This window comes from Peromyscus leucopus, chromosome 9 (genome assembly GCF_004664715.2).
Source record: "Peromyscus leucopus breed LL Stock chromosome 9, UCI_PerLeu_2.1, whole genome shotgun sequence".
NCBI classification, from domain to species: domain Eukaryota; kingdom Metazoa; phylum Chordata; class Mammalia; order Rodentia; family Cricetidae; genus Peromyscus; species Peromyscus leucopus.
In genome coordinates, this window is record NC_051070.1 from 106,609,977 (window position 1) to 106,634,275 (window position 24,299).

At 47.0% G+C, this 24,299-nt stretch overlaps 1 protein-coding gene across 2 annotated transcripts in view; it reads left to right on the forward strand.

The window, feature by feature from the left end:
• The first annotated feature begins 895 nt into the window (after window positions 1-895).
• The window catches only part of Wdfy4 (WDFY family member 4), a 249,093-nt gene continuing 225,689 nt past the window's right edge, over window positions 896-24,299 (forward strand). For both annotated transcript variants that reach the window (XM_037208721.1, XM_037208722.1), the window contains exons 1-2: window positions 896-1,054; window positions 23,082-23,331. In XM_037208721.1, the coding sequence (XP_037064616.1) occupies window positions 23,098-23,331 (234 nt within the window). In that variant the 5' untranslated portion in view covers window positions 896-1,054; window positions 23,082-23,097. The remainder of the gene's footprint in view (window positions 1,055-23,081; window positions 23,332-24,299) is intronic.

A 24,299-nucleotide genomic window follows, 5' to 3' on the forward strand; every position in this document is an offset into this window, starting at 1 on the left:
TGAGGACCTTGACCATGAAGAGCCCAAGTGTTTTTTTCCTCCCTCTGGAAGGGGTCACTCTGCTCTCTAGTGGGTGCCTTCCGCACTGGGCCTGAGTTGTGCAGCTGAGCACGGTTGTGAAGCACTACACAATCAGTTTCCCCACAGGAGAAGGTGGAGTTATCGGAGCTTGGTGTATTCTCAACACAGGAAGCAGCAACATCAAAATTAGAGACACCGCTTAGCCTTGCCCTCCCCCCTCTGTCCCACATCGTCGTGTAGGTCACCTGGGCAGAGCATCAGCTGACAAGGAAGACACACCATCAGGACAACATCCGCTTGCTCCTGTGTGTGTTTCTGAACCTCACACTCCTGCCGCCATTAGCCCTTGGTTTTGCCTCTCTTACTCCCCTGAGTGCTTGGCTTAACTACAGCGGTATTTTTGACTTTCCCCAAGTCTCTGCTCCAACCCAGTCTCCCCCATCCAGTGGAGACTCCGAGAGCTCTGCTGGGGTCTTAGAAAGTCATTCTTCCATATTGGTATTCCACACGTCTGCTCCCATACCGTAACCATTTGGAGAAGGGAAACCATTCAGCTTCAGTTCCTAGGGATTTGAAATTGAGCCTCAGGGAGGTGAGGGTTAGGAGTGTGTGTGGGGGGCATATGGACCTGAGCCTGCTGGACGCAGACCTGGTGAGCAGCAGGGACAGAGTTCGGATGTGGGCAGTCAGCTCCACTTTCCCTTACGTTCCTTGGTCCCACCTGGCTCTGCTTGGCCACCGAGCACACAGTCCCACAGGACCTTTTTTGTGAAACCCAACTTGCCCTGCCAGTCATCAGCGAAGCCGCTCTGTCATTGGCTGGGAGCAGCAGGGCAGGCATCTGCAGACTTCCCACTTCTGCTTTCTCCAGGAAATGAAGAGAAACCCAGTCCCAGTGATTCATAATGAAACACTGTTGATGGCTGCCATGTGAGGTCAGGTCTTCTCTTCCCCTGAGCTGAGCCGTTGGAGGCTGGGGATGGAAGTAGCCACACCATGTGACACCAGCAGACTCTGAATGCTACCCCTCCAGGTACGTCTTCCTGCTCTTGGACAGGACAGGTCAGCCTTGTGGGGGGTGTTGGTTGTGGTGGGATACCCCACTGCCTCCTGCAAAGCTAACTGTAGATCACATGTGTGACCATCGGTACCTAGTCTGAGTCTGGGGTGGCCGGGAGAAGGAAAGCCGAGTGGCAGGAAGTCAGAGGTGAGGAAGTTAGAGGTCAGTCGTGGTCAGCGCCACTTAGTGCCTGGGTTTTGTCACTTGGGGGTTTGCCGAGCTGACCAGGCATCACTCATTCCTTGCCCCCTGGCCACAGGCTAAGTCCCTTTGTTGGGCTCTGCTGGGGAGTGGGCGCCTGCCACAGCTGGGGAGCTAGGTCTGGCCTGTGCCAGCTGTCAAGGCACAGAGAGGGGGCACAGACCGCCACTCTCGCCCCCTTTGGCCCTGCGTAGCTTCTGAAGGGTGGGCCACTCGCGCTGGCCTTCAGCACAGCTGGGCAGACCTGGTCCTGCCCTTAGCTGGCCCCACCCTTGCCTGCTCCAGGATCTGGCAAGCAGAAGTCCCTTTAGGCCCTCATTCCTTCACCTGAGTTGTCACACCCCACCTTTGAATGCCAACGTTTCTGCACAAATAGGAACAGCTGGATGGTGAGGGGTGGGTCTCTTCTCCTTCAAAATCCAGCCTTCTAGAACTGGGCGCCCATCCCTTGTCCCAGTCTCTCCAAAGTGATACCTAGGGCACTGTGCACCACCTCCCAGGGAATATTTAACTTTTGGTATAATTGTCTGCATTTCCATCCATTTAATCATTCAATGAACAGTCAAAACTGGTAAGGGACAATCAGCGTACGAAGGCCTGTGGTTCCCTGTGCAGTGACATGAAGTAGGGTGGAGGTCAGTGTGCAGGAAGGGCAAGGAGGCTCATGTCTGCTGAGAGGAGACTGAAGGAGCCCAGGGCTGCTGCACTGTGGTTTCTGAGAATTGCTCTTGAAAGCCTTCAGGAAGGAGGCCTGGAGTCCAGTGTGGTAGCTTGGGGTCAGGGGCATGCTGGGGACTAACCAGAGAGGTGGGTGTGGGCTCAGGTGTGGGGACATCTTTCTGTCTGTCCTTCCTGGGCATCTGGTATGAAGTCCTATAAGCCTGGAAGAATTTTCTTTTCTTTCTTTCCTTCTTTCCTTCTTTCCTTCTTTCCTTCTTTCCTTCTTTCCTTCTTTCCTTCCTTCCTTCCTTCCTTCCTTCCTTCCTTCCTTCCTTCCTTCCTTCTCTTTCTTCCTTTATTTCCTTTTTAAAAAAATATTATTTTGTTTAGATTGAATGCATTTCTGTGCACCATGTGTATGCAGTACCCACAGAGGTCAGAAGAGGACACTAGACACCCTGGGACTTACAGATGGTTGTGCGCTACCGTATGAGTGCTATGGACTGAATCCTAGACCTTTAGAAGAGCAGCCAGTGCTCCTTACAGCTGAGCCATTCCCCACCCCAATGTTGAACATTTTCGGCATTGAGTAGATGGAGAAGAACTCAGACAAGTACTGGGGGCAGAGGGTTAAGAACAACCAGATCCCCTGTGCTGGCCCCTGAGTGTTGTTATTAAAGGTCATCATTTCTTTGAGGGCCTTTGCACAGTCATCCTTCTTTTCTTCAGAGGCAGCTGTTGTCCCAGGTTTGCGGTTACTGTTCCCTTGCTTTTATTTCGGTTTCCCCCAGTCTCTGAATTGTTTAATAATGTGTGGTGTGTGAATGCGGAACGCCGTTACAGGCTCATGTATTTTAATACTTGGTCCCAGTTGGTGGAATTGTTTGGGAAGGGCTAGGAGGCATGACATTGTTGGAGGAGGGGAGTTACTAGGGGTGGGCTTTGAGATTTCAGAAGTCTCACTCTGTTTCTAGTGTGTGCGCCTCTCTCTCTGCCTCCTGGTTGTATCCTAAGATGCATCTTAAGCTCTCAGCTGTTCCTGCCACCGTTCCCTTGCTCTGACATCATGGACTCTAACCCTCCGGAACTGTAAGCTCCAGATCAGCGGCTTTCTTCTTAAAGTTGTCTTGGTCATGGTGTTTTATCACAGCAAAAGAAAAGTAACCAAGACAGTATGAACTTCACTAGCCTGAAGTATATCTTATGTGTGTGCACATGTGTGCAGGTACACTTCTCTGTGCATGCACATATGGTGGGTAGACTTTGATATCACATGTCTTTCTATATTGCTCTGCATTTTAATCTTTGAGACAAGGTCTCTGAACCTAGAGATGCCCTTTTGGATAGACTGGTTGACCAGCAAGCCCAGGAGATCTGCCTATCTCTGCCTCCCGGATCCAGGGGTACAGATCTGTGTTGCTGTACTAGCCTGTATGTGGGAGCTAGGAAACCAAACTTAGGCCAACATGTTTACACAGCAGGTGTTTTCATCCTCTGAGCCATCTCTCCAGCCTGAATTAAATATTATTGAAGACTTACTTGTCTCAAAGCTGTGTTTGAAACTTGTTTGTATTTCTGCAATTCCCTTTAATTTGCTAATATCTAATTTTGTGTAGCATTCTATCATATGAACATAGTACTCTGAGATTCTGCTCATGGACACATGGAATATTTCTAGTTCTTTCTTTCTCCTTTCTTTTCTTTTTTTACTATTACAAGCAGTGCTGCTGTGGTTATTTGTATACATTATGCTAGGGTATATGTAAGAATTGCTCTAAATTGTATATTCTAGAAATGGAATGGGTCATAGATAAACTTATCTTCAGCTTTAGTGTGTACTCTGAAGATTGTTTCCAAGGCATTCTTCACACTTAGATCTGTAGGTGTTCAGGGCCATTCTACAAACTGGTACAGTATTTACCTGTCACCTACATGTACCCTTCCCCCCATGTATGGCTGAATCTGAAGGTGTGGAACCGGAGGATCTACGGTGTGGATCATTTTATCTTACCCTCAGCAGTATAGCACAGCTGCTTCTGTTCCACATTTTCACCAACATTTGATAACAACAATATTTTGTAAATGAACTTCAGCTTTTTGTTTTTCAGTCCTTTGCCCATCTGGAAATTAATTTTCTCCTATTCAGTGTCAAGTAGCCATTAAAATATGTTTTTTTGGTTATTCTTGTTATTCAACTTTATTTTTTGAGGTGAGTACCATATTTATATCACTCCCACCTTCCCATCAAACTCCTTTTGTGTCCCCCTTTCCCAAATCTATGGCCTCTTCTTTATTATTGCTACATTATATATGCATATATATCTGTGTGTATACGTATAAATATGCACACACACACACACACACACACACACACACACACATATATATATATATAAAACCTGCTTAGTCCATTTAATGTTGCTCATATGTGCATGTGTCCAGGGCTGACCATTTGGGACTGGACATCCTGTGAGTGAGCTCATCCTTGGAGGAAGCTGTTCTCTCTCTCAGAGCCATTGACCACTGTAGCTCTTCTTGTAGGGTTAGAACCATGTGGAAGTTTCCCTGTCTATGTTGGCATGTCAACTGGTGTTTCTGTTATGCTGGACGTGTTCAGGCTACTGTATTGTTGAGACTCATGTGTGTGTTTTCCCTGCCATGCCCAGGGGACACTATTCAGCACAGGCCTCCTGGGCCTCTGGCTCTTACAGTTTTCCCACCCCCTCTTGCATGATTCTCCCTGAGTCTTCAGTGTAGGGCTGCATTGTTGATGTATTAGTTGGTGTGGAGCATGCCACAGTCCCTTAGTCTCTGCATTTTGACCAGTGGTGGGTTTCTGTAATGGTCTCTGCTGCAAAAAAACTCCTTTGATGAGGGGTAAGATCCGCACTTCTTTGTGGGTGTAGCTCTAAGTATTTAGAATACAGTTGGAAATCATACTGGTTTAAGAAAATGGCAGTAGTTTAGCGGCTTTTATCTTTATCTAAAATTCTAGATGAGCATCTACTCAGTGTTACAGCATTGTGTCTTTTGCTTCTTTTTGTGGCATAACTGTTAAGAATGCTTTCGTTCAAGTCTATCATGAACTTTCCCTACATCCACTTCCTGAGATCTTCCCATTTTCTCACTATTCCTCTTCCTTTCCCCAGATTCTCCCACTGCTCCTTTCAGGTCATTTATAAACAATCATTGGTTTCCCATGTGGCTAGCCAACGGTTTTAGTTGCGTTTATTATAAAGGCCACCATTATGCAGCGTCCCTGAAGTAAGTCAGGTCACCATTTATACACGGCTCTATTTATGGCTGTTTTGTCAATTTGTCTATCATTTCCAATACTAACCAACAATGTTTACGAAGGCTTATTGTAAGTCTTCATATCTGGAAAGAATCTTGCTATTTTTATTCTTTCTTTTTCAATACTTTACTCTTTCATGTAAATTTTAGAATTAACTTATTGAGCTCAGCAGAAAAGCAGTGCTCATGTTTGAAACAGAATTCAGGGAGAATTGTCGTCTTCATGAAGATAACTTATCCAGTTCATGAACATGGTTTGTCTCCCTATTTAAGTAGGTCTTTAAAAATAGTCCAACAAAATTTGATACTTTATCTCTTAAAAGCAGCATGTATTTTGCTTAGATTGACTCCTAAGTGATTTTTATTTTATATCATCTCGAGGTTATTAAACAAGAAGTTGGTACTGTTGTTGATGAGCCTTGGCGTGTTAGAACAGGGTTGTCCTGGTTCTTATCTGGAGAAGAGGTTGTGGGAGGCAACAGAAAAAGCAAGAAAAGAGCTTAGTCCCACCTCAACTTGATATACCATGCTTTGTTGATACCCACGGAAGGCCCGCCCCTTTCTGAACAGAAACAGGAGTGGATGGTAGAGAGGGGCAGAGGGGAAGCGGTGGGTGGGGTGGGGGGTGGGGGTGAAGGAATGGGAAATGGGGGTGGGGGAACTGAGGTCGGGATGTAAAATAAATGAAAACAATTTAATTAATTATAAAAGAAGGAGATGATGATGCTGATGAAGAAGAAGGAGGAGGAGGAGGAGAAGAAGAGGAAGGAGGAGGAGGAGGAGGAGGAGGAGGAGAAAAGAGCAAGGCTTTGGAGCTTGTGTCTTCATGCAGGCTGGGGTGATAGCGGCTTGCCACAGAGATAGGATGAGAGATAGTGGACTGAGTTGGTTAGATCTGAGACACTGCTTTGAGAGTGGGGTTTGAACACATTCTAGATATAGACAGTTGTAGAAAAGGCAAATGGACGACGAGTTCTTAGTGTCAGCACGCCTGGGGTTGCCATGCACAGAGCTGGGCCAAGGGCATAGATACAGATTTGGGAGGTGGTGGTTCAGGGACATGAGAAGGTGGAGACCAACATGGACCTGAACATCAAGTGTTGGCACCATCCCTTCCCCAAATCTAGTTCCTATTAAGTGAATAAGGCAGCCTGGCCAATTATGGAGGGAAGAGGAGTGAGCTACCAGAATTCATCAGCTCCATCCTGGTGGGGCCAGCCCTCATTTTACTTACAATGAGGTCTTTATATTTGTTATTTCCCTGCAAGTGTTTCAAACTATGAGCATCCAGACAGAATGATGTTTCCTGACAATATTCCTAAGCCTTTGGCTGCTGGTCCCACCTGAAGCACCTGTTCAGGACTTGCATCTCAAAGTCTAGATCTGTCCTTTCAAATACAGAAGATGAGCGGTGTTTGAAACTCGGCCAGCCCAAAAATTGAGATGCACTGCAAATTTGAAAGGCATACCAAAGTTCAAGGATATTAGGAAATATCAAAATGTAAGATGTTTCACTAACAGTTAAAAATATTGGGAAATAATGAAATGGAACTATTTTGGACATGTGGCATTAGAACCAAGAATCTGCAAGATTCTAGGATCCACCACTCGTGCCAAAACTCAAGGATGCTTAGTCATTTACATAAAATACCACAATATTTGCATACAACCTATTCACACCTTCCATATACTTTAAATGACTTAAAAATACTCAAACTATCTAATACAATGCAAATGGTATGCAAACAGTTGTACTGCATTGGTAAGGGAGCTATGGCAAGGACGTCTATACATGCCTGTTCACAGATGCAAGGTTTCCTGCAATAGATTCTGTCCTAGATGTAGAACTTGAAGATGTAGGGAGCCTACTTGGAAATATACCTTAAAATGAATTTAATCTATTGGTTTTTAGTTTTTCTTTATAGTGGCAACCAGAAAGTACAAATTACACACGTAGCTAGGACTCACGGCTGGCTTTATAGTTGTACTTCACAGCCCCTGTCAGAGATAGGTAATTCTTCTTCCATGACTTGCATAAGGTACATGATTCAAGAAGCCAGAGAAGTGAAAAGCCGCTAGTCCACTTAATTCTAAGAAAGAAGTATTGCTGCTAAGAAGAATGGAGTTAGAGCCCATAGTGACCAGCAGTGGGACAGAATTCATCTAAACCACAGGGTGAAATAGCTTCAGCCCCTTCTCCAGAAAGCCCCTTGCCCTCCGACAGTGAGTGAGATGGGATTTGATCCCAGTCAGTCCGTGCACTTTGCACTGGACACGCTATCACTAACGGGTCCAGAGGACAGTCACCATGTGACAGACAGTCACCATGTAGCAGAACTGTGACGCTTCTTTTCACTTTGACCAAATGACTAGTCAGACCATCTTTTAAGAATGCACAGTCTCATACAATGCGAAGGAAGCAGAATCATTGCGGCATGGGTCTCTCTGCCAGCAGCCCTCATATTAGTGGTGGTGACACTCTGAGCGCCCAAACACTGGGCCATGGGGGAGGTGACTCAGGTAAAGAAAGAAGGTGAGTCTTGGTGATTCACTCTGATAGTTTAAGAAAAACGTCAACATACTATACGTTTATGATATAATGCCGGTAGTTATACAATTAAGCCATCTTACCTATCAATTATATAGTATACTTGGGTGGGAATAGAGCAAGCAAAACACATTTTATCATGTTTCCTATTTCAGCATAATTAGAAAACTTTCTAAATGCACATTGACTAATTTTTTAAATTAAAACTGCTCAAATAATATTCTAATACCAGTTTTAAAATATATAAAAATATCCTTAATGTCAGTTATTCCTCCCTACCCCATCTTCTGCCCTCCCCTCCCACACCTCCCTCCACTCAACACCCCCCTTCACTGTTCATCTTCCCTTTTGTATCTTCAGTGCTACACCATGGCCCTCTCTCTACCGCCCATGGTTCCTTTCTAGCTTCCTGGATTCCATGAGTGCTTCAAATTAAATGCACAAATCTGAGGAGTGAGACTACATGATGCTTGTCTTTCTGGGTCTGGGTGACTTCACTTAGTGTAATGTTTTCCAGCTCAACCATTTACCTGTAGATTCCAGAATTTCATTTTTCGTTACATCTGAATAAAATGTCGTTGTATATAGGCACAGCATTTTCATCATCTAGTCGTCAGCTGATGGACTTCTAGGGTGTTTCCAGGTCCTCACTATTGTGAATGGAGCAGTGATGAAGGTGGATGAGCCCGAGTCTCGGTAGCAGGAAACAGTCTTGTGCATCTGCCCAGGAGTTGTACAGCTGGGTCATGTGGTAGATCTATTCTAGCTTTTTGGGGAACTTCCACACTGATTTTCATGGTGGTCACACCAATTTGCATCCCCATCAACAGTGGATAAGTGTCCCCATCCCCCACACCTTCGCCAGCACTTGGTGGTTTTTGCTTTCTTAATCTTAGCCATTCTGACTGGGGTAAGATGAAGCCTCCAAGTAGCTTTAATTTATATTTCCCTGGTGGATGGTTAAGGACGGTGAACATTTAAAAATATTTCTTAGCCAATTGTATTTATCTGAGAACTCTTTGTTCAGTTCCATAGCCTACTGTTAATTTAGTTGTTTGTTTTCTTGGTGTTGAGGGTATTAATTAATTAATTATATTTTGCTCCTGTGCATTCTGGACACCAGTCCACTGTCAGATGCACATCTGACAAAGCTTTTCTCCCATTCTCTAGGCTGCCTCTTCAGGCAGTTCACTGGTTTAGCAGAGAAGCCTTTGAATTCCGTATAGTCCCACATCCTGATTGTTGGTCTCACTTCCTGGGCAGTTGGGGTCCTGCTCAGAAAGTCCCCCCCAGAACCTATAGCCTGAAATGCACTCTCTATTCCTTCTCCTAGAAGTTGTAGAGGTTCAGGTCTAACCCTGAGATCTCTGATCCATTTGGAACTGTGCAGGGTAAGAGGTAAGGATCTGTTTTCATTTTCCTGCAGTTGAAGTCCAGGTTTCCCAACACCATTTGCTGTCAATGTGTCTTTTCTCCAAAGCACGTTTCCAGCATCTTTGCTGGCTACTGGTATCTGTAGTTACATAGAGCTATGTGTGGGTCCTCTATTCCAGTCCATGGATCCTTGTGTCTGTTTTTGTGACATTGCCATTGTTTTGTAGAATAACTTGATATCAAGGGTTTGTCCAGCAATGTTTTTGTTCCTCAGGATTGTTTGGGATATTTGAGATCTTTTGTGCTTCTGTGTGAATTTTAAGATCTCATTAGAGAAAGTTCTTTGTGCAGTGGATGGTGATTAATGCAGAAACTCACAACGGATCGAAGTGCGGAGCCATAAATGGGACATCTGTACCACACATCCCCCTCCCCAAGGCCCGGGGAGCATTGTAGAAGAGCAGGGCAGAAAGTGTTTGAGAGTCAGAGACCTGGGAGGACCAGAGCAAACAGTGTCTTCTGGAGGTAACAGGACCGCTGAACTCATGAGCTCATGGCAGTCAACATTTTAGCACAAGGTGTGATGTGTGATGTTCACAAGCTCTGACCCCTGAGTAGCTATGGACAGCTGATGGTTCCAGGAGGAGGGAGAGTCAGTTTTCTTTAAGGGCATGGATCCTGGTAAATCTGTCCCTCTCCAGTGGGAGGTGCCACACCCAGGAGTACATGGGCAACATAAATTGGACTGAAAGAGTTATAAAACAATAAAAGGATAGGAAATTACAGTGAAATGGGGGCATGAACATAATAAAAATACATTGTATGAAATTCTCAAAGAATTAGTAGATTAAAATATATCTGCAAAATTATCGAGATATTCAGTCAACAGTAAATAAGCATAATATACATGGGAAAAAAGAGAAAACCACGTGCAGTAGGCTGGCTGAGGTGTAGCATCGATAATGTCTGCTCCTGTCACGGTGTCACAGAGAGCCCACACCTCTGCCCCTGGCTCCCTGGGACTATGACTAGAATCCAGGAGAGAGGCCCCAGGTGCAGCAGGTTGAGGTTAGGTTAATGGAACCAAGGCAAGGTGAAAGGTTCTGTAGCCATCTCCGACGTCTCTGCCTTAAGAACGCATGCCTTTTAAAAGAGGAAAAGACTGCCTTTGGCAGCTCTGGCCAGGGATGCTTCGGAATGAGGCCTGGCTGAGCACTGGTTTCCCCCCAGGCAGGGGTGGGAGTGGAGGAATAGGGGGTAAGGGGTGGGGGTTGGGGTTGGGGAGGGAATCTGTGCCTGAGCAGCAGCTCTGAAGGAAGTGGGAAGAGCCACTTGGGCCTGAGTAGCAAGGGTGAGGAGATCTCAACCTTCAGGTGGAAGATGTCCTTCAATCAAGGGTAGTGGGTGGAGTCACTGCCCTACCATTAGAATACAGGGGCCTTTCATAGGCCTGTGGGCTGTGACACTTACTCTAGCTGAGTACCCAGGCAGTGCTTGGTAGAGAGGAAGGGAGATCTGCGCCCTTCAGAACGATGTATATCTGATCCTGGCAAGAAGTCTATCCCAATTACCTGCCCCAAACAGGGCTTTCCTATCAGGAAATACGTCTTTGCTCACATTACTTAACATCTCCGAATAGGCTGATTTTTGATTGGCTTAATATGACTCATCCCCAAAACATGTTAATGAAACAACTGTGACATTTCATAATTGATAGAAACCTACTTGAGGAAATACAAGCCCTAGAAAGAAATTCTGTTCATGAGTCATGAGAAGTAGGGAAGAAACTGAGAGAGCCCCTGGTATTACAGGCAATGTGGGGACTCCACATTTGAGGAGTTGGGGGCTGGAGAGGGAGGGGTTATTTCTGGAAGGCTGTGCGATTTGGATGTGTGTAGCCTCTGCTTCCCAGAGGCAAGGGCTGGCTGAGTTAAAGAGAGAGGGTCATGATGGACGGGCGTGAACAGCCGCTTTGGCCAGATCCCATTGGGGACGCAGTGGGAAACTAGGCTTGGAGCCTGGGACTGCTCCTGGAGGACATGGGAAGCCGTGTAGATAACTGAGAGAAGGAGCAGTGGCCTGACGGACCTGTGTGCCTACGTCATCTGACCGTGCAGGGTGGAGTACGAGGCTGTGGGCAGCCAGGCTTGCCATGGCCAGGTGGAGGAAGGGCTGAGAAGCAGTCATGGACAGTGTAGCATCTGCCCACAGCTGCCTGGAGACACCGCAGAGGAACCAGGCACCCAATCAGACTTTCACCTACTTGTGTAGTAGCACTTTGGATCCCTTGGCACCTCTCGTTTCTCTTGGGTCCCACTCTCGCTCCTCCTGGACACCAAGAAAACTTAGGTCTGGCTTAAGAAATATTTCTGGCACATTAATAAGTTCTAGTGGAAACTCATTCCGGTTAAACAAACATTCAGCTCTCAGAGGAGAAGGCTGACGTCTGTGAACTGCAGTGGGCTTATTTGCAAAGCAGAGTTGCGCGGGCAAACAGCTCCTTAGAGAACATCTAGTCAAGTACCCGGGGTTGCAGGAGGGACACTGAGTCGCAGAGGTGGGGAGATGCCGGCCAAGGCTGAAGTCTTGCTTTGCTTGGCGAGGGAAGCATCATGGGTGAATGATCATCATGGCATCAGGACAGGACTGTTTTTCTCTGCAGTCCAAGAGTGGAGCTTCCCACAAGGCTGTGTTCTCAGGCCCAGATTTACTTGGTGCAGAAGAGAAGCATTCTCTCACAGCACGAAAGCTGGAACTCCCGGTGACCGAGGTTTGGCTCTTGTCTCGTGATGTGTTTGATGATTCCCAAGGTGGTTTGGCCCTCGTTTGGCGGTGGTTCAATGATCTAAGAATTGAGAGGAACTCAATTTTTTTTTAAATTATTTTTATTGTTTGTGCATTGGTGTTTTGCCTGCACGCTTGTCTCTGTGAAGGTGTCAGATCCTTTGGAACTGGAGTTACAGACAGTTATGAGTTTCATGTGGGCTTTGGGAATTGAACCCGAGTCCTCTGGAAGAACAGCTAATGCTCTTAACTGCTGAGCCATTTCTCCAGCCCCAAGAGGTACTCAATTCTTAATAGGCCAAGCCTGTGAATTTCCAGGCATGCTTCACAATTTAGTCTCTCCCCCCCCCCCCCCCCCCGTATTCTGAACAAGTTATATGAGATATTGAATTAGCTAAATTAGAATGGTTGTGCAACAACCCAACCTGTCTAGGAAGGTCACAAATCTTCCTAACCCGAATCAGTGACACCAGAGGCATAAGCATTTTGCTTCTCCCAGAAATTGACAAACGAGCTGGGGGCAGCTGAGTCTAGAGACCTGTGTGACCTGCCCCCACTTCCTGCCCTCCATCTGCCCTATGCCCTTCCAGCTGCACGGAAGCAGCCGCACTTCAGCTCAGCCTCTCCCACGCTGCCTTAGGTACTGTTCTATTGTTGTGAAGAGATGCCATGACCCAGGCAACTTATAAAAGGAACATTTAGTTGGGGGGCTTACGTACAGTTTTAGAGGGTGAGTCGTCCATGACGATCACGGTGGGGAGCACAGCGGCAGGCAGGCACGGCACTAAAGCAGTGGCTGAGAGCTCACATGTCGTCAATAAGGAGGAGGCAGAGGGCCTGGGGAAGAAGGAGGGGAGAGAAAGAGGGAGAGAAGGAGATTACTGGGAATGGAGAGTGGGTTTTTGAAATCTCAAAGCCCACCTGCAGTGACACACCTCCTCCAACAAGGCCACACCTCCTAATCCTTCCCAAAGAGTTCCACCAACAGGGAAAACATTCAGATATATGAACCTATGGGGGGCATTGAAATCAAACCACCCACATACTTTCAATTTCCCCAACACACTTCCATGTGGCTTACTTCTACCCCTGATTCTGCAGAACCTCATCTCCCACCTCCCACTTCTTACCAACTCCACATCACCCCTGACAGCTCCTTCTCTGGGCTCCCCAGAGTATACTCTGCTCTCCTCCTAGGACTACTTCAGGCTTTGCATATGAGTATCACTTTCCCTGACTCTTGTTCCTGAGGCTGTTAGCAATTGGAGAGCAGGCCTGGCCCGGCAGAAGCTAGCAGAAGCCGGCAGAAGCCAGCAGAAGCCAGAAAAAGCCAGAAGCCAGAAGAAGGTTGATGTAAGACACCCATCTCTTTCTTTGCTGAGATCACCCCAGAGCAGCTTTACAGGACCAGGGCCTGCCACCCAGGTATTCTCAGCCCTGTCATGTGCATGGCTGTCTCTGATCCTGGCTTCCTCTGCTCTGGTTTCTCTTGAGAAAGAGAATATGTCCTCAAATGCTTACACTGCCCAGATTGCCTGTCCCTTTTTCTCAGCTGCTCATCCTAATCTTACAGTGCCCATCATAGCACTCAGGGCAGCCTTTCCAGATCTCCAGACCCTCCCCAGTTTGGGCCACAGGTCTCTCCATGTCCTCAGGTAGGTACCTCTTTGCTCAACATCTGTTTAGCTGTTTCCCTGGCTACCCTGACAGTGACCATTGAGGTCCCGGGTGTGGATTTAGATAATTGTACTCTTTCTATGAGCAATAATCCAATAACCCACCATACAGAGCCTGGCAAGTAGAGTTTAGTCCACGGACTTAGGCTACAAGGCAGTGACCTGTGCTAGATGCCACTGGAGGGGGCCGTGTTCCAGCTCAGAGCCTAGTTGAGGGTGGTGTAACAGCATTGGGTAACAACTTGGCAAGTTTAGCCTGGGAATCGCTGCAATGTAGCTGGCAAGAGTGTCCCAGGAGGTCCCAGCCATATCCCTTCCACTGTTGACCGCTGGGCCAAGCCAGCCTGCAGTGGAGGTGGGGGAGGGGAGCTACAGCCTTAGAGACTGTAGCCGTTGATCCTGGCGCTCATTAGAAGTTTGATTTCAGGTCTGTGTCACTCTGGAGTCTGGGATTCTCAGTCTTGCACAGCCCCTCCACACATGGGAATAATGACCCGACTAGTAGATTTTCTGTGTTTAGAGAACACTGCCCGTTCGGCTGGAAGATGTCCATCTGTGTGTGACCACGCTTTCTGAGGCAACATTTTCTAAGTCTCAGTGAGGCTAAGCCACATGTCTGCTTCCGTGGTGGAGAGGCTTATGGTTGGAGCAAAACCTCCCGTCATTGAGCTGTTCCTAGCATATGCCATAGCTCAGCTTCAGGGTCTCAGCCAGAGGAAGCGCTCGTTGGCCATTTTTGCAATGTGGAAGTTGGTACACATACCAAGATACAAAAGCAGCCTGTTCTGCAAGGCATGGAGAGTTCCTGTGTTCAGCTGCTATTGCAAAAACCACAGAGGTGTGTATGCTGGCCTGGAGTGCATCGTGGCCTGGGATTAGAAAAAGGAAGTCCTGTGTTTAGAAGTTTCTGCATACCCAACTGGTTCCTGGCAAGGGTGGTCCACTTAGACTTTAGGGGAATTCCAGAGCTTCTGGAAACAACCTGAGCTACCTCCCTCTTCTGAGGCCTGTGAGGCAGACTGCAGGGCTGTCTTCCTAAGGTACATGTGCCACTTGCCTTGGCTAGGAAGTGGGAATGCTTATTCACTGTGGGGGTGTGGGGAATCACCAAGGGGTTTGATGGGGTCATCTGAGAGGTCAAGTCTTGTGGTGGCCTGGTCCTTGCCCTGTTCCTCCTGAGAATCTGGACATCCAGAGCCCTTGCGCAGCACCCCTGGGGATCCTTTTGCCTTGCCTTTTCTGCTCTTCAGTATGGCCATTTGTTCCATCTGCCCCTCATGTGTCCCCTGGCATAGGTTCATCGTCTTGGGGACAGTACTCCCATTCCTGGGAGCTACTCATTTTCTTCAGGATAGTGAAGCCTTACCTCCAGCCCCGTCTTGGTGAACACTCAGGCTCACTTGTACACGACCTTGTGACATCCATCCAGACCAACTCCTTCCTGGGAGAAAAACCTAAGATCTGACAGACCCAGAGACTAGGCTAGGAGGAAGTGATGCAGGAGAGAAGTGGGGTCTTGGGTGGGACTGGGACAGTGTACCGTGTTTTGGGGCTGGATCCTAAAGACTAATCAAATATCACAGTGCAGAATGAGGAAGGGGCTGTGTGGTGAGCACTGGTGTAGTCTGAGGCAAGAGGAAGGGGCGTTTTTAGGACAGCGAGCACATGCTGGACTCAGGAGCTGATGTCTGGCCCACACAGCAGGGTCTGTCATGGAGCAGAAGAGGCCTGGAGGAAACTCCCAGCTCAGCATTGGAGCCCAGCAGACAGTTCAGGCTCCAGACAGCACAGGCTGCCTTCGGCCCTGGACCACATTCTACAGGAATTCCTAGGCTCTGGTCCACTCTACGGTTCTCCTCCTATTGATTGTCTGGTCTTGGTACCAGGGCTCAATTGTATGCTCATCCTATTTTTCAGATGTCCGTTCTGTCCAGAGCTAGTCATTCATCAATCAGTAACTGATTTCCCATTACCCCTTTGATTCAATACCTGCCACAAATGTGGCAAATGTTACAGCTTCTCAGACCATAAGAGATTTCCTATCTCTCTGTGAAGGAATGGGATGTGCGCACACACCTAGGGATTTGGTTAATGACAAAGTGACCCCCCTTTGTCCTCATCTTGACAGAAAGGAGGGGAAGGGCATTCTGTATTTTTGGGAATTAGATCCATTTGCACACCCATGACACAGGCCAGGTGTGGAGAACTCACTAGATGAGAGGGAAGGAAAGACAGACACACGGACAGCCACTCTTGCATTCAGTGGCTCCTGGTCTAGAGTTGTTCCCAGACCTGTGACACTGGTGGCAAGCACCTATTTCAGAGCTCACAAACTGGAAGCAGAGTCGCAGACATGCAAGTGGGGAGGAGATTTTATCCTCATTCTACGGAATTAGCTTTTCATCTCCAGGCTTCCCTCTACTGTGGAGTGAGGCCCAGGCTTCCCTCCAGCCTGCTCTTGAGGCTGTATTATGTGCCTTCTTCCCCTAGAGTCTACAGTCTAGACTAGCTTTTTCCTTAAGCACTTTCTGGAATCTTGGTGTCAAAGGCTGTTAAGTCACATCATACAGTTTGAAAGGTCTACCTGCTTGTGATTCAACAGAAATTCAGGAATGGCAATAAAATCTCTCTCTCTCTCTCTCTCTCTCTCTCTCTCTCTCTCTCTCTCTCTCTCTCTCTCTCGTGTGTGTGTGTGTGTGTGTGTGTGTGTGTGTGTGTGTGTGTTAGTGCAGGTGTGTATGCACATGTGTGTCCTTTCAAGATGGCAGCTTGGGGAGAAGAGGCAGGAAATGCAAGTGTTTTGTTTTTAAAATATTGCCTGAGCTTGTTATTTCTAGCACCTTTTTAAACATTGTACTTGTTGCATACATGTGGTTGTTATCCATACACTCAGGCATGCACACACACACACACACACACACACACACACACACACACTGGAATCAAACAAAATCTTTTAATTTAGTATGTGGGGTGAATGCCTCGCTCTGGCCCAGTGTCCAGAGACCCCTCCAGCGGCCCTCTCCCCCTCCAGTGGCCCTCTCCCCCTCCAGCGGCCCTCTCCCCCTCCAGCGGCCCTCTCCCCCTCCAGTGGCCCTCTCCCCCTCCAGTGGCCCTCTCCCCATACTGGTTCCTTTTCTGTCTAGGTAGGAACTAGTCTGGGCACTTGCCTGTGGTGCTTGCTTCTGGGTAAGGAGGCCATTACAGCCGTTTCTTCTTGACGGCCATCACCCTGACCAGCCTCACCGGCTCCTCCCTAGTTTTCCTTCCCGTGACAAACAGAACTGAAGCAGACACAGGTAAGGGCCAGGAGGCAGAAGTGGCCCCAGCTTCACTTCTGAGTCAGAAGCTAATTCCATGGATCCGTATTCGTTAGAAACTTCTGTTTCTCAACAGTCTCGGTGTGTTTCCGAGAAGGTGAGTCACCATGTTTCAGTTCAGCAAACGCAGCTTCTCCACCCAGTGGCGACAGGCTATGTCAGGTGTACGTCCCACATCTTCGTTGTGCTTTGTTGTTAGACAGGGTCTCACTTTGTAGCTTTGTTTGCCCTAGAGCATGCTGTGTAGATCTGGGTGGTCTTTAACTCACAGAGATCCTTCTGCCTCTGCCTCCTGAGTGCTGGGACTAAAGGTATGCATCATCACACCCATCAGGCACACACATTCTTTTCCAACCCGAGGCCTTGTCTCCTCATTGCTTATTCCCAAGATTGGGGGGGGGGTGCTATGTAGGTCCTCAGATACAGCCTCTATGAGCAGGCTGGCTGGGGAGCCTGTGAGCATGGTCACAGCATGGCTGATGACAGGATAGTGCCCATACTTAGTAGGACTGTGTGTGGCTCCATTCTGGATATGGTCCAGCTCCGTAAGGATAGCAGTTTGACTGGCATGGAGTGTCTCTCAGTGTTTGGGGGAAGCAGATGGAGATCTTAGAGTAAGGGACAAGAATGTGTTCTAAAGAGGGACACAGGGGAGTGTGTGTGTGTGTGTGTGTGGTGTGTGTGTGTGTGTGCACGCATGTGTGTTGCACAATCAACATGGAGGCTGATTCCTTCATTGGCTCATGTATTCTTTCATGTACTCAGTCAAGAACACTTTGTCAAGCACCTTCATGCTTAGACCCAATGCTCCATAGATATGTGTGTGCCCTTGGGAGTAAGGCCATGGAAAGCAGCTGAGACCCTTACAAGGAAGCGAGAGTCAAGAGCACACTGGAATCTGACTGCAGGACAGCAGCTGTGGGGGCTCTGAAGGAGCGGGCTGGACAGATGACACCCCCAGCTCCTCACTGCAGAGCACACACACAGCCAGAAGCCACAGGGAGTGTCTGCTTTGGGTCTGCTGTACTTGTAAAACCAGCAGGACTTGAACTAAATGGAATCGGGAGAATTGGGACAAGGGAAGGTAATTAGGGTGAACGATCAAAGTGTACTACGCACGTGGGTAAAAAATGTCGTGAGGAAATTCATTGTTTTGTAAAATGAATATATACTGATAAAATAACTGGGATTATCCCAGACATACAGTACGCTCCTGTGCCCAGCGGCGGTGGGAGAAAGCTTCACTGAAGAAAGCATGACCAGGAGCCGAGAACATGTACTGACTTTTAGAGCCTGCTGTTTCCTTTCAGAAGTTTAGGAAAGCATTAGGGCTCATCATTTAGATGGGAGGATTGTTTGTAATGGCGAGTAGCTGGCATCATGTGTGTGTGGCATCATGAAATAAGCAACGGACAGCTCTCTTCAGATGCCAGAGCCCCTGCGACCTTCACAGCCAGCAGAGTGGTGATCCTGGGAGCCAAGAAGGCAGTTCCGTTCAAAACGACTCAGTTGGTTTAAACGTTTGGAGTTTGAGCCCAAGTAGTTTATTTCAGGCATATTTAAGCACAGCACAGTTTGATGAAAACTATTCTGGTAATGATAACAAGTATTCTGATTCTAACTCAATCCCACACGCACAACAAAGCATACATACATCCCCTGAGGAACAAAATAAGTTAAAAACAGATCGGATGTGACTTCACTGAAATTCTATGTAAAGTTCATGAAGATAGGTTCTGTTTTTTTTTTTGTTGTTGTTGTTTTGCTTTTTAAAATAATTTATTTTATTTTATGTGCATTAGTCTGAGGGTATCAGATTCCCTGGAACTGGAGTTACAGACAGTGGTGAGCTGCCATGTGGATGCTGGGAATTGAACCCGGGTCCTCTGGAAAAACAGCCAGTGCTCTTAACCACTGAATCATCTCTCTAGCTCAAAGATAGGTTTTATAGATTGATTGTGAAAAACAAAATTTTTGATAAGGGTTTAGGAGAGGGTCCAGTGCCAGAAAAGTCCCTAGCCATACAGATAGTGCACAGGTCACCAGGCTAGAAAGCACATCTGCTCCCAGCCTCCATCCGGGGTGGGAAACAGGGATTGCTCCCTTGAGGGAACCACCCTATGTGCTTAACACTCCAGGCTCCCCTAGCGCTGTGTGTGAACGGAAAGACCTCTATGCCTCCTACATTTCGTCTCTACGGAGATGTTAAGGATAATGAGAAAGATTCATTATAGCAAAACCAAATAAATTATGAAGCAGTTTATAACAGAAAAATATCCCTGGAAGATATTTGTATTTTTGTTGTTGTACGTATGTATGTGTATTTGTATGGGTGCATTGTGTGCATGGGTACTTATGCATGTATATGAAGGTCAGAGGTCAGATTTCAGTATCTTTCCATTTTTTTAGATAAAAGACTTATTTACTTTTATTTTTATGTGTGTTTTGCCTCCATATATATATGTATGTATCACGTATGTGCTTGGAGGCCCTGGAACTGGAGTTACAGAAGGTTATTACAGCCTTGTGGGGGCTGTGAACCAAACTGGGTATCCTTTAAGAGCAGCTGTGTTATTCACTGCTGGGTCATCTCTTCAGCTCCAACATGTTTTCTTGAGACAGGGTCTCTAATTGGCTTGGAGCTTGCTGAGCAGGCTGGTCAGGGAGCCACAGGGTCCACCTGTCTCCACCTCCCATTTTTTGGGATTATAAGTATGAGCCACCACGCCTGGCTTTTCATCTGGGTTCTGGAGATGGAACTTAGGTCCTCAGCACAAACACTATACTGATTGAACCCATGTCCCTGATATTTATAATTATTTAAATCATCAAGACTGTCTTCTCTAATATACTCTTGGAAGCCAACAAGACAAAGACAAATAAGCAAAGATGATGGGTAGTCAGCTCACCAAGGAGGAGCCAGAAGGCCAGAAGGCACAGGGAGGGTGCTCCTGCTCAGGCAGACACACCCAGAAAGCACAGGGAGGGTGCTCCCGCTCAGGCAGACACACCCAGAAAGCACAGGGAGGGTGCTCCCGCTCAGGCAGACACACCCACACGGCAGCGGGGGCACCCTCAGTTCAATGGCGTTGGCAGTCACTAGAAGGTAGGATGATGTCAATCCAGGGGGGCTGGCTGTGAAGTGAGGGAGGAGTCCCCCAATGCCTGTTGGAGGGAGTGTGCCCCATGCCTGTTTTCTGGAGGCATCTCAGTGGAATCTGGTTGACCTGAGCATGCATATGTTCTCCACTCAGTTTTGGGTTCATGCCAATCCCATCCAGTCCCATGAGGCAGCCTGCATGGTCTGTCTCCCCACCCCGCACACACAGCACAGCGTGCAGAACCAGAGGCTGGGAGGGAGTCGGCCCTCCGCCACTGTGAGAACTGTCGAGTAGATGCACACGTGACACCACTTTGCAAATAGGCGGCAGCTGGAGGACACAGACTTGACAAATCCACAGCTGCATGTTCCTGTCCGAAGACACCATGTTGAGTGAGATGCTGGAAAGACCAGGCTATCAGGATGCTTGAAAAGTAGGCACACAGAATCCAGGTGCTGTAGGCAGTGCTTCTAACGTGTCCACGCCGCTAGAACATTACCCACCAAGCAGGCGTGGGGATAAAGAGGCTAAGAATAGAAAGACAAGGAATAAGAAAATAAAGAGGCCACCAGGAGAGCCTGCCAAGGTCAGGGAAGAGACTGAGGGTGTGAGTGACTCCCCTGCCTGCCCAGAGCACTTTAGGGGCATTCTACGTCCCAGCAACAGCTGTGCCCATTTTAAACGGACATTTATTTCATTTACATTTTGCTAACTACATGCATTCATGTAACTAACACCTTGATCAACAATGAATATTTTCATAGCTGCAAAAATCCCACTGTGTTTCTGCCTTGTGAAGTGTTTCCCCTTACCCTCAGACTCAGGTGGCCACTGATCTATTCCTAGGTCAACAGATTATAAATGCTTTCAAGTTTCACACACATGAAATCATTTAGTTGTGATGTTCTGTGTCCTGATTCTTTCATCCAGCACAGCTGATACTTAATATTTATCAGTTTGTTCATTGCATTTGAAATGGAATAGCAATATTCCGCTGCATGGATGTACCACAACTTTTTTTTAATCTATTAAAAACAAGAAAAAATGATTTCTGGAAATGAAGTCTGAGAATACGACGCACACGTGACAGGAGAGGGGCAGGGGATGCACAGATTTGTACCTGAGCTAGTTCAGAATGTTTGGGGGCGTGGTTAGCTTCCCAGGTAACACAGCGATAACATCTAGTCCCCTTTCACCTGCTGCAGTCAAGTGTAGCAGGCATGCCTCCGAGTTTGAGTTCGGGATGGATTCTGGCACGGTAACATTGAATTTGGGGAGATCCTTGTGCAGGAAGCCTAGATATTTTGGTCTCTACTTGGAGTGTGTTTCACTTCAGACAAATGGACCCCAAGCCTGCCTTGTGCTGTGAGCCAGTCACATCTCATCGGAGATGTTTGACAGTGCAAAGTCAAGGACACAAACAAAGGCAACTCCTGGTGTGTGTGCTTGCTCTCGCCTGTGCGCTCGCATGTGGCAGGGGTAGCTGCCAGGTGAACTGGATATAGCTGCTACTGTCCCTAAGGCTTTGCTCTTCTGTTTACTGATTTGAGGGTGCTGGCCTCCAAAGATTGTTCCTGTATACACTTAAAGAGGGGCCCTAGGAAGCTCAGGGCTTCAAGGGTCATTTTGAGGACACAGTCTTCTAAAAATATTGACTATGGGTAAACAATGCTGGGAGAGAATGAGGAACCTACCCTTTCAAACTTAAGTTGTAGAAGTTATGATTTAGATATAGATTCTGTGACCATAAAAACGTTTTAGGAATTACTAATGGTGATGTTCACACAACTGTGAATATTTCTCTTCCTTCCTTCCTTCCTTCCTTCCTTCCTTCCTTCCTTCCTTCCTTCCTTCCTTCCTTCCTCCCTCCCTCCCTCCTCCCTCCCTCCCTCCCTCCCTCCTCCCTTCTTTCTTTCTTTCTTTCTTTCTTTCTTTCTTTCTTTCTTTCTCTCAATCTATCTACCTCTCCCTCCCTCCCTCCCTCCCTCCCTTCCTCCTTCTCTCCCTCCCTCCCTCCCCCCTCTTTCTCTCTCATCTCTCTTTCTGAAGCAGGGTCTTGCTATGGACTAGGCTTCCGTGTAACTCATTACACAGCTCAGACTTGCTTTGAGTTTGTAATCCTTCTTCCCCATCTTCCCAAGTACTGGGAGTACAAGTGTGCGCACCAGGCCATCCTCAGCTATATTTATAACACTTAGATGCTTCAAAATGGTTAAAATGCCATATATGTTATATACACATACGTATATGCCAATTGTATATATGCGTAACATATATGCCCGTAACTTAGAAAAGTTAGTAAGTGAATTGTGTGTCGTATGAATTATGTCTTAGTTAACAATTGTTTAAGATACCCAAGGCTTAAAAATTGTTTTTAAAATATTTATTTATCTTATTTTATGTGCATGAGAACTTTGTCTGCATATATGTATGTGCACCACATGTGTGCCTGGTGCCCACAGAGGACAGAAGAGGGTGTAGGATCTCTGGAACTGGAATTACAAATAGCTGTGAGCCACCGCATGAGTGCTGAGAACCAAACCTGGGTCCCATGCAAAAGCAACAAGTGTTCCTAACCTGTGAGCTGTCTCCCCAGTCTCCACGACTTGTGTTTTTAAAGCATCTCGTGCCTTTACAGAAGCTGCTTAAGTATTTGTACATCTCCGTTATTTCTGCGGTCTCTTAGAAGAGGATCAGCTTGGAGTAGCGTTCAGGCTTTAGCGTATCACCCTGATGTATATTCTCCTCATGGCTCTGGCCCTGTGGTATCCGCAGGCAGCGTCAGAATGCTCACTCAGTGCCACTGGATGAGAGTCTGTGTAAGGAATGCTGCACAGTGCCCGGCAATGCGGTATTATTAATTATGTGCATATTAACCACATCTAAATCTGAGTCTTTTGGACAATCCTTCCTCATTTTAGTAGGTTTCAGGTACTTACTCTTTGGAAGCTAAACTGAGTCATGTTGGACCTTCCTTCCAATCAGTCACCAGGAAGTGATACAGCAGGACTTTTCATTTTCAGTTGTCTGTTCTGGCTTCAGATCTGCTTTGCCGAGGATGGAGGCTGAAGATCTTTCAAAGGCTGAGGACAGACCCGGGGACTCCAGTTTCCAAAATGAAGGCCAGTCCCCTGCTGTGCAGCCTGATTTTCCAGCAGAAGGGCAGTGTCCTGGCCCCACTGCCCTCTGGGACATGCTTGAAAAGAAATTTCAGGAATACCAGCAGCTGATACACAAGAACCCGGAAGAACGTCGGAAGAGCCTGCTGAGCCTTCTCCCCCTGTTCTTAAAGGTCAGCACCCCAAATTTTATTTTATTTTTATTTGATATACAAGGACTATAGCTATTTGTGGGGTGCATTGTGATGCTTGGATGCACCCAGTGGCCAATGATCATGACTGAGTATGTAGTGAGCTGTGTATTTCAGCCATTTACCTTTTGTTTCTGGTGAGAGTGTGTGGATATTTCATATCTAGCTATGTAGAAACACATTTCATTGTTATCGTGGGGACCCTGCTGCTCTTTGCCCCCATAGGCTTTGAGACATTTGAGGGATGTCTAGAAATGAAGTTGGTGGTTTGAATATCAACGCAAGTGGTCTCTGATGAGTCGGAGAAGGCTTGTCTTAGTTGTTCATGAGCTGTCATGAAGTACCATAAACAATAAGGCTTATAAGCAATATGGAAATCACTTCTGCAATTATTTTGGAAAAAAAAAATCAGTAGATACGACAATACCAGCACCTGCACAGCTGAAACTCCTGAGTGTATATAAAACACCCTGGATGACTTCGGTTGACTGAGTTGTAATGACTAAACTTGAGTCTTCATTTTGGGCCCAAGGGGGGAAAAAGGTGATCTAGAATGTTCTTTGAATGAAGGCAATGTACACACGTGAGTTTGAGTTGCTCCTGCTTGGAAAGGACTATTCCTGAGGTGTGAGGTCATGCCCAGCTGGAGCGGCTTCTTGGGCAGTCAGACTGATATAGAAAGGGCGAGCCTTGTGGAGGTAAGACCAGGATGAAGGTAACAATGTCTTAATCTTGATCTAGGTCAGCTCCTCCCCAGGGCTGTGCTCTGTCTCTCTTTTTTAGTATCACCATCTTGTTCTGTCTTTAACTAGCACTACCCAAACTATACAAATATGCTCACTGACTTACCATGGTTTGACTTACAATGTTTTAGTTTTATGTGCAAACTAGTATGTGGTCAGCTGAAATTGGGTTTTAGATTTAAGATCTTGATCATCCCTGGGGTTGGT